At 39.8% G+C, this 11,118-nt stretch overlaps 1 protein-coding gene across 2 annotated transcripts in view; it reads left to right on the top strand.

The window, feature by feature from the left end:
- The window catches only part of NTN4 (netrin 4), a 145,206-nt gene that overhangs the window by 62,357 nt on the left and 71,731 nt on the right, over window positions 1-11,118 (top strand). For both annotated transcript variants that reach the window (XM_069095188.1, XM_069095187.1), the window contains exon 3: window positions 3,234-3,512. In XM_069095188.1, coding sequence (XP_068951289.1) covers window positions 3,234-3,512 — 279 coding nt within the window. The remainder of the gene's footprint in view (window positions 1-3,233; window positions 3,513-11,118) is intronic.

Raw genomic sequence — 11,118 nt, 5'->3', positions numbered from 1 at the left:
ATGGAGAACCAGAGAACCAGTTATATGGAGAACCAGAGAATCAGTTATATGGAGAACCAGAGAACCAGTTATGTGGAGAACCAGAGAATCAGTTATATGGAGCAGGGATGGCTACATCAGGTGAGGGATTTTTTTTGAGAATGGAGGAGAGATAGGTGTGTTTATAGGCAGCAGGGAAGTAGTCAGTAGATAAGGAGAGCTTAATGAGAGAATGAGGGTGATAGTGGGGACAATTTGCTGGAGAAGAAGGAATGGGATAGGGTCAAGGAACATGCAGAGGCATTTGTCTTGGCAAGGAAAAGGGTCACCTCTTCTTGTGAGACAGGAGTGAAGGAGGAGATAGTAAAGGGAGACAGCTGAGTTTTGTGAGCTTAAAGAGTTCTCAGTGAATGTCCTCAAGTTTTTCAGTGAAATATTCAATTCAATAAGCATTTATTAAGTGCCTACTATGTGCCAGAGACTTTGTCAAAGAGCTAGGGATACAAATAAGAAAAAGACAGTCCCTGCACGCAAAAGAGTTTATTATCTAAGGAAGATGGAAAGGGCCGGGGCGGGGGGGGGGGGGGGGGGGGTGGGGGCCACCTCACCCTAGGGGCATCTTGTTCTGTGGAGTTCAAATCAAGCTGATCTGCTGAGGAAAAGTGGATAGTTAGGTGGAAAGTTTAGATCCTGGCCTTATATAAAGGAAATTTGGGGATGGAATTTAGAGCTACATCCTCCAATCAAAGGGGAGAAGAGACTAATTGAGGTAAAAGGTGTTGGGAGTTCGGACCATGCAGAGCTTCAGTTTGGAAGTGAAATGTTAGGCAGGGGAAGAGGGGGAGGGCAGGAATAGAGCTTAAGGAGTTTGAAGAAAATGAGAAGGTTTAGAAAAGCTGCTGGGGTAAGTGTGTGGTGTGTGGGATAGTAAATCAATTCAGGTGTAAAAGGATTGCCTTGCTGAAGGGAGAACCCAGTCAAGATGCATGTAATGTAAATTTGTGGTGGACCCAGTCAGTATGGCTTCATGATTTTTCACAGCTCAGTTGAATAGCATGTGACAGTCAGCAGAAGGTCAAAGTACATGGTTGGGGTTTGGCAAGGCATGACCTTAGGACATGTCCTTAGCCCGACCCATTGTTCTCTGAGGTCAGTGGTCATGCAAATACATGGCATAGTCCAAAAAAATAGGCATTTTCCCTCCATGTTTTTCCTATGTAGATTATTAAATTTATTGCTTTTGAGTAATCCTGAATTTCATTGAGGAGACTCTATAAAATTATGAATCTTGACAAACAAATATAACATCGCCTGAAAATAGAACTGTGGAAGACCCCACCATTTATTGAAATTCCCATTCCATTCAGACCCTTCCTTGGAGATCTCCCATGATAGTAATAAACACCTTTATTAGCAAGCATACATCTCCCAATTTTATGCCTCAGTTGATTATAATCAGAGACTTGTTTAACAGAATCAGCTCTTTGGTTATATTTATCAAAGAATCTTTTCTTAAGGTTTGAGAGATTCATTATTGAAGGAAAGCCTTTAAAACTGTTTTATTCTACCAATCAAGTTTGTTTGCTTTTTTTCAATGTGTGAGGAGGGGGCTAATTGGTTGGTACTCCAGATAAGCCTATTACACACCCCCTGTGGTGATGAGCCCTTTGAGTGTTTGCCCTATCAACTTTTGACAATTCTTGCTGTGCTTATATGACTGAGACGAATTCCCAAAATGTATCTTTTCTTATGGGAAAAGAGAAAGGAAGTCTTCCAAATAAGTTCTGAAGACTGTTGTCTGTCTGTCAATTAATGCCTTTTAATGAGTAAGTGAATATTGAAATTAAAAGGTAATTTTACTGGAAAGACTGGTTAAATTTTCATAAATATCTTTCTATGGACTCTATAATATAGGATTAGAATAAACAGGCAAATCCACAACCAGATTCATGACAAGGAGGACTCCCAAAGACAATTCTGATGTTCCCTTCAAGAAATATAGGTCATCGGTGCGGCTAGGTGGCACAGTGAATAGAGCACCAGCCCTGGAGTCAGGAGGACCTGAGTTCAGATCCAACCTCAGAACTTAACACAAAAACTAGCCGTGTGACCTTGGGCAAGTCACTTAACCCCAATTGCCCTCCCAAAAAGCAAGAAAAAGGGGCAGCCAGGTAGCACAGTGAGTAAGAGCACCAGCCCCATAGTCGGGATGACTTGGGATTGAATCCAGGCTCAGACACTTAGCACCCACCCAGAAACACCTGGCCATGTAATCTTGAGCAAATTACTTAAACCCAATTGCTTAGGGGTGTCCAGGTGGCCCAGTGAGTAAGCACCGGTCCCAGAGTCAGGATAACCTGGGATGAAATCCAGGCTCTGATACTTAGCACCACACCCAGAAACAACTGGCCATGTAACCTTGAGCAAGTTACTTAACCCCAATTGCTTAAAAAAAAAAAAAAGCAAGAAAAAAACAAATATAGGTCATTGATTCATCCTGGCCCTTTCTGAGTGACTCTTGTCCATGTCTTACCAAAAGTTTATCCCGGGGTGATAGGAAAGGAGAGGGGTGGCCACCCAGTGTGCAGAAGGCCTCTGTGCTTTTTTCTTAGGAAAAAAATGGTACCAGTGCATTGCCCTACTTGCTTACCTGTCATCCTTCATGCTTGCCCTGTAACTAGACAATAGTGGAAAGAACACTTCTAGTACTTGGAGAAGGTAGACCTGGGTTCAGGCTCCAGCTCTGATACTCACTAATCAGTGATTCAAGACACATCAGTTACCTTTTCTGGTCCTCAAACAAGCACAAGTTAACCTGCTAGATTCCTGACACTGCTAGACACTAGGAACACAGATATAATGAATGAAGTCATCTTTATTTGCAAAGAGTTGACATTCTAATGTGGGAGACAACAAAACCTCAGTGTCCTTATCTATAAAACAAGTGTGTTGGACTTCAGGAATGTGCCCCAGAGTCCCTACCAGCTCTAAATCTTGTTATCTTATTATAAATATGCTCCCTCAAAGATCTGTGTGGTTATTCTCTCCACACATGTAGTTTTCAATACCTGCATATCCCTTTTACAGATGTCACAGGTTACCTTAGAAATCAAACCAGAACTAGGCTAACTAAACAAGGTGGTGTTTTTAATAAGGTTTTGTGCATAATCAAGGTCTACCCATTCAAAAGTCTTCTTTCCTCATGCTTTTTTCATCCCCTTTCTTTGCTAACTGCTGTTCCTTTCTCTTGACAGGTCATCTACAGAGCTCTGTCCCCACCACATTCTGCTGAGGATCCATACAGTGCCAAAGCCCAGGAACAGTTAAAGATCACCAACCTCCGTGTACAGCTGCTGAAGCGCCAGCCTTGTCCCTGCCAGGGCAATGACCTAAACACAAAGCCCCAACATTTCACACACTATGCCATTTATGATTTCATCGTCAAGGGCAGCTGCTTCTGTAATGGGCACGCTGATCACTGTGGCCCGGCGGAGGGCTTCCGGCCTGTCAAGGCAGCTGGAGCGTTCCAAGTGGTAGGTATACTGAGGCCTCAGAGGTCACCTTGCACTTTGGGCTCACACACTTTATTTTGACTTGTTGCTCTGCTGGGGATTCTCGTTTCTTCTCTGACTCCTCAGGTGATTCCCCCTCCCCCCAACCTTCACTAATAGAAGTTGTTAAACAATTTTTTTTAAATGCCTTCAGTTCAACATTTAGGACACAGTCAGACTCTTCTTTTTAGAATACCTAGCAAAGTGGAGTCTCAAAATGTCAAATTTTGGAATCGTGATCCACAGACAAGAAAAAGATGACTAATGACATGCTTGCAAAGAAGAGCCTAATTAGCAGTTTACAATCTCCATCTCTTTGAAAAAGAGAGAATACCTTTGTTAGGTAAATCTTAAAAGTCATGAATGAGGGGCGGCTAGGTGGCTCAATGAATAGAGCACTGGCTCTGGAGTCGGAAGGACCTGAGTTCAAATACGGCCTCAAACACTTAACACAAAACTAGCCATGTGACCTTGGGCAAGTCACTTCCCAATTGCCCTACCTTCCTGCCTCCAAAAAAAAAAGTCATTAATGAGACCTCTAACTTTAACCAAATTTTCAAAACAATATTCTGCCAGTGCATAACATAACTAATAAGTTAACATAACTAATAAGCTTATGAATAATGCTAATTCCTTTAAAAATCACTTTTAAGTTCAAAAAGCAGCTTGGTATAGTGAAAGCTTATTGGATTTGGAATCAAGGGGCCTGAGTTCAAATCCCAGTTTAGCTCCTTAATATTTGTGTGACATCGGGGAAGTCACCAGCCACTTTGGGCCTCAGTCCCTCATCTGTAAAACCTAAGGAGGTCCCTTCTAACTCTGAGTCTATGACAATGACTTCTGAGATACATTTGGCCCTCCCACAACTGGTGAGATAGATAAAGTAAACAATGTCTCCTGCATTTTGCCAAAGAAAAACGTAGCTTTGAAAGATAAAGTAATTTGCCCAAAGCTATATAGCTAGTACATGGTAGATCCCAGATTCACATCCAGGTCTAATGTACTTCTCATTACACCATGCTACTGTTCTTGAATTATGTTCAGAGCAAGAACAAGGAGGCTGGACAGGTGAACCCAAGGAAACCTTTATTCAATGCCTATCATGTGCATTACCATCCTCCTGGCATGTCCCTTGCTTGGTAAGGGTGGTGGAATAAGAGTTTATCTACTTAGCTGCTTTATCAGTTATGTTTTTCCTATTAAGGCAGGGAGAAGGGAAGAAGTACCACAGAACTGAAAAGGCATAGACATGTAGAAGATTTTCTAAAAGGAGGGAAAGGTGGATTCTGCCAAGTATAGACCAGTGGCTTTGATTCTTTGTCTCCAATAAATCCCAAATTGTTAAATAGGTGGTTTCTGAGCCCTTAGGTAAGGAAGCAGCTTTCCCTGGTGTCCAGTAGGGAATCCAGAGCAAGGGAAGCAATCATCCTGTTGTTCCCTGCCTGAGTTAGACCATTTTTGGAACATTAGGCTCCAGCCTGGAGATCACAGCTGAGGAAAGATTGAGGGAAGGAACTGGGATGTTTACCAGGAGAAGATACAGTTAGAAGGATTTGAGGGCCTGACTTGGGAAAAGAGGAGACTCAGTTAGCTTAGACCCAGAAGGCAAAACTAAGGGCTATGAAAGATAATGACACTGAGGCCTGAGTCAGAGCTGGGAGGATAAGACAGACCAAGAGGCCAAAGCTCGGCCTCCCCACAGAACCACCTTCCATACTGTCTGGGTTTGGGAGAACTACTGATTGCTTTTTATCCCTATTTCAAGAGCTTATGGCTTTTCCCCCCTGAATTGTAAAGATATGGCATTAAATTTGGGAAGGGTTGCATCTTGTTTTGTATAAACTGTTTTTATTCTGGTGATGGCCTAACTGGGCAAAATTACGTACTGAAAAATTATGTTAAATTGCTTTAATATGGATGCAACCAGCAGTGAAAAGGCATAGTTAAGTCTCATTTTAAAAATGTAAATTACCAAAGTACATTCATTCTTGTGCAGTTGTAGACCCTATTATGGGTACAGGGATAATTTGCTGCAACAAATATAAGTTGTGCCTGTAGAATAGAAAGGTGGCCTTTTAAGAAACATTACTTTTCTAAAGTCCAGCTTGAGATTAAAATGGAAAATGTTCATTTTTATTGAAAAAGTAAGCAAGTTTGCCTGTAATGGGGACCATGTTTTAGAATTGAATCATTTACTTGATTTGTCACAACTTTTTTTTGAACTACAGGCTATAGTGGTTGATGATGGAAACATGAGGATGTTAAGGAGATGATATGTAGTTTGGTTCCCAAACTAGCTAACATTTCTCAGTACCTTTCCCATCTCTGTGAAAATACTTAAGGTGAGTGATGAAGACCTCAATATAATAGATGAGAGGAAACAGAAAATAAATTGTAGTTAACAGAAACCTGAAGACCAATAGAAGCCACTCAGAGATCTCTAGAGCGACTGTGCTGAAGCATATTTTCCCTCTGGCTCCCTGCAGTTCCCCCAGGTCTGCTCTATTACCCTCTCTATATCATGCCCTTTAGCCATGCAACATCTGTTCCCTGATTCCCTCCCTCCTAAGCTTCTTCAAATCAGAGATGATGCCTGACATGCCTTGTACATAGTAAACACTTAATAAATTCTTGGTGACTGATTAACATGCTCATAAGACTAGTTGGTTTGTGACAAGAAAATTTTATACTATGTGTTTAGTCCATTCTGGTCACAGAAATTGTATGAGGTCTGAGATCTTGAATTTATCTCACTGCAGCTATAGTGAATTGATTCTAGTTTCTTTCCCTTTTCCAACAACTATAAAGTATACCAGCTGTTGGATAATGGATGTTAATAAGAACAAATATGGAATGTTTCATTAAAGTACCAACAGTTGGCCAGTGGCAGAAGGCTTTAGAATAACCACAGAGAATTGTTTAAAAGTACTTAGCTACTATACTAATTAAGGATGAAGTAGGCTCATTGTGACCATAAGTTAACAATAAAAGAATATTAATATTTTGACTGATTTACCAGAAGTCCAAGAGGAAACTAAGAATTAGGGCGCCAAGTCATGAAACTGAATGAAAATGTTGCTGCAGCTGCCCAGCTGTGTGATGACTCGTATCAATATCTCTCATACAAACTGAGAACAATAGTCTGCCCCAACTAGCCCACTGGCTAAATCAGAATTTCTCTGCTATTTTTGCCTAAATAATATCATATCTATATAAACTGAAAATGATTTTAATTTTATATTTGTCAGTTCCATTTTTCACTTCCCTAATGAATTATGATTAATTAATAATAATTTAGTAAATAAATCAAAATGATAATTTTGATACATATTGTAACAAAATATGGTATGAAATTCTAGTAAAATATTCAAAGTACAGGTGAAAAACTTTGATGAAAGAGCCAGAAATTTTGAAAGCCTATAAATGCATATAAATCAGAACACATATATATATATAGATATAGATATAGAGAGAGAGTCAGAAGGTGAGTGTCAGGATTTAAATTTTTTCTTTTAAAGTAATTAAATTGTATTCGCTTGTAAATGTGTAAACAAACAGGTACATACCATTTTCAATTCTTTTCACCACAGAAAAAATGCTCACTGTAATTATTATATAATAGATAAACATCTGAAAGGAATGACCCTTCTTGCTCCTAATAGTTTAGGAAAGCGTTCAGCAGCTTCATCCTAGTATGACTAATACAGGCTTTGGTATTAATACTCCAAAGTTGGTAAACATGCTTTTAATCCCTTCTCTATTCCCTAGCTTAACCACTAATAAAGCAGCCTAAAGGCAGATAAGAGTACAAATGAGAAACAAAGAGACTCAGACTTCTCAAAGTCAATCACTGGAAGTTGAGCATCTCTTTCTGTGTCCATCACCTATGATGGATACCCCTGGCATACTCTATAGTAAAATAGCTAGTGAGGTTTCCAGGGCCACCATTCTTTGGTCTAGCCTCAACAAGACTTTAATTTGGAATGAAAGATATCCACAAATCTCAGTCATTTTAGTTGCTACTCTATAATCTGAGATATGTCACCACTCTGTGTAAGTACAGAGTGTCATTGGAGATAGCACTGGACTATCTGGAGGGAGGGAGTTAGGAGATAGGAGTTCTAGTCCCACTTCTGCCCTATGGGATCTTGAACAAATCACTCCACCTATAAATGAGATGGTTGGAGCAGATGATCCCTAAGCTTCTTCTACCTCAAAAGTTCTGTGACTTTAATAGTACAATACCACACAGAGAACATTCTAGAATTCTATTTAAGGATAGTCAACCATTCCTCTAAGCCTTATTCTCCATCCAGTTCAGGGTTGTAATCTTACTCTACAAATGCTCTTCTACCATTTGACCACTGAAGAGTTAACCATACCCATCAAATTGTTGATTCTACTTTACAACTTTGTCCCTTCCAGTACAAGGAAAACCTAATAAAATAAGTTAATGGCTCTGTTTAGTATTTTATTGCCACAGTTCCTTAGGGAAGTCTAGATTGTGCTTTTCTCTTCACTTAAGGTCTGGAGAATAGAGTTACAGAAATTGAATTGTGATTTTCACATTACACATGAATTCACAGCAGAGTTATTTTCAAAGAGTGACCTTAGTACACTTAAGTGTTTGTTTATAGATATTTAATTGCATAATCAAGAGGCTAAGAAATAAATGATCTGAAAGACAAACCGCTGAGGGCATTAGTAATTGAAGATCAATTATGGTAAGGTATCTTTCAAGGTAAAATGAAAGTCAGCACTGGAATAATCTTTTAATAAAGAACAGTATATGTTGACATTGGGGCAAATTTTAGCTAAGACCCAGAATTTCCAATTCTTGCAAAACTGGGAAGAAGCAACTGAAATATCTTATTTTCTTGTTTCTTAAAAATAAATTTTTCTCTTTAAACTGGAGGATGAATCTTGCAGGTAGGTGTAAAACCAAAGGCAGCTAGGACACACTCTCTCTCTCTCATTCTTATCTTCAAAAATAAAAACCTCATAGAATCTGAATTAGTAAGAGGAAAGAGCTACTAATACCTTAGTTTAAGCCCTGATAACCACCAACCCGCATATTATAAGTCTCCTAACTAGGCTCCTTGTCTTTCTCCCACTTCTCTCCAACACATCTTTGCAAGAGCTGCCAAAGCAACCTCAGGTACAAATCTGACTTTGCCTCTCCTCTGCTAAAAATCAAAGCAAATACGAACAAAACCTTAGAGTCACTTATTCCCTGTTGCCTGTAGGGCATAAGGCACCCCTTAGCCAAATATGAAAGACCTTTCGTACTCTGCTTCCATTTTCTCCAGACATTTCCAATGACTACCCCTCAGGCACTCTACAATCTAGCCACACTGTTTTCAAAAATTTATTTCCCATCTTTGTGTTTTGCACAAGCCGTTTCCCATGGGTAGAGGGCTTTCCCTCCTCAGTTCCACCCCTTTCGAGGTTCAGCTCAGGTACCACCTCTTTAGACAGCCTTCTCTATTTCTCCCCCTACAAGTGTTCTCTCATCAAATATTAATACAGCACTTTGTCTGAATCTCTTCTTTCACCCCATCGCTCCCTTCCTGCCTTATATTAGATATACACAGGATGCATTTCCCTTGGTACAATATAAACTCCTTGAGCACAGGGACTATTTCATCCCCACTTAAGAATGTATGTTGTATGTAGTAGACAATTAGTGTTAATCAACTTGAATAGAATTAGAGATCTGATTTGTAATTTACAACCCAGGTGCCATCCTGGTTTAGTATTTCATTTGTTTCTTGCCAGGTTTGCAAAAACAGAAGCTCTTTTGGCTTATGGTCTCAACTACAGTTTGTTCTAATGGCGATTATACTACAACTAATAAATAAACATTTATGAGAAGAGATGCTGTAAATTGGCTCTGTATTCTCTTGTTAAATTTTCATTAGAAATGGAGAATACCTGACCACTGTGTAGTAACCCTCCTTTAAACTTCTTCCAAGTCTTTCTATCCTTCTTAAAATAACAGAGTCCAAAACTGGACCTTGTTCTCTACTAAGCACCTAGCAAGTGCACAGTGTAATGAGCTATAACTTCATGTTTTTTTTTTTTATGCCAAACTCCTATTCATATACTCCAGGGTCACATTCTCCTTTTTAATAATAGTATTACTGTATTTTAATGATCATTGTCCAATGTCTACTTTCTCCATTATTTCACAAAATCTGTCTTCTACCAGTTATATCGGGCACAGTAAACTCATACCTATATGAAATTATCTTGGCAATATTAGAAAGCACAAAGTCTATTTTGGTATTTAGGCTCTTAGTAACGATGTCTTTATCAGTGTAAATACTTTAGCAAAATAAAATGGTTGGGTAAGAAGGAACCATACTATCTTGGGTTAAATCATAAACAGAAACATTATTAAAATATAGACAGAGTAATAGATAAAGCAGCCTGGCATCTTCCCTGCTTCCTCAGTGAAGGAAAAGACTTCTCTGAATAAAAGCCCAGTCTCAAGGACAAGAAGAAAAGCGGGTTTTTCAGTGAAACCCTTTTACCTTATAAGGTTTAGAAATAACGAATCAATGACCATTTGATTGGTAAGTTCGTTTCACTGATAAAAATTAATTTTTAGGCCCCTCAAAGATGTTTGTCTAATGAAGCTCTGTGTATTTTAAAAACAATCATATGGTGTTGATTACTTAAGGGTGGTTCACCCTATTAAATTTCCATCAAGTAAATCTTAGGCATGTGTACTTCTGAACCATATAGTATTGTCTGGAACAAATACCCGTGTTTCCCCGATAATAAGACACTGTCTTATTATTTTTTTGGAAAGAAAAACACCAGAGGGCTTATTTTCAGGGGAGGGCTTATGTTGTCCTGCCTCAGCTCTCCTCCGCGGCACTGCTCTCAATGGCGCCAGCAAGCAAATCACTGGGGAAGAACAGGATGACGCGCTCACTGCTGCAGCTCTGATTGGATGCAGCTCAGAGCACGGCGTGCGTTTCACGGGGGGGGGGGGGGACGGTGCATACAGAGGGTACCGTAATGTAGCGTGTAGCGCAGGGGATCACCTTCACTACAGTAGCAATCTCAATAGGGCTTATTTTCGGGGGAGGGCTTATTTTAGAGGAATCTTACACAGTAAGGGGAGGGCTTATTTTCGGGATAGGTCTTATTATCGGGGAAACACGGTAGCATTTATCTGACCTCAAATTTTCTATAAGAAAGTACCAGTCAGGTCTCTGGCACAACTGAGGGGGTACACTCTCCATATCACTGAAAGGGATGTTGTTCCTCAGATAAGTCACTAAAGCAATCTTTAAATCTGAGGAGATAGCACTAGAGATCCTGGTTGTTCCCCATGTTTTTATGGAATCAATGTCCTTTCTAACCTGGCCCCATCCTTGGTTAAGACTCAGGAATTAGAACTTAAGAGAGTCTTCTTGGGGGCTAGCCAAGGTATCTAGCTCCAGGACTAGCCAACTAACATGGAGGGACAGGAACTAAGGCTTTTCCATAATGAGCAGTTAACATTGGGTCAGTCATAACAGTCCAAAAAGATCATAGGACTAGAGATGGAAAAGGACTTGGATGTCACCTAGTC

The sequence above is a fragment of the Petaurus breviceps genome, unplaced genomic scaffold (genome assembly GCF_028583685.1).
Source record: "Petaurus breviceps papuanus isolate PSGF00001 unplaced genomic scaffold, PetGlider_PUasm1.0 225, whole genome shotgun sequence".
In the NCBI taxonomy this organism is placed as follows: domain Eukaryota; kingdom Metazoa; phylum Chordata; class Mammalia; order Diprotodontia; family Petauridae; genus Petaurus; species Petaurus breviceps.
The sequence above is the reverse complement of the archived record's forward strand: the minus strand, read 5'-3'. Positions and strand labels throughout refer to the sequence as shown.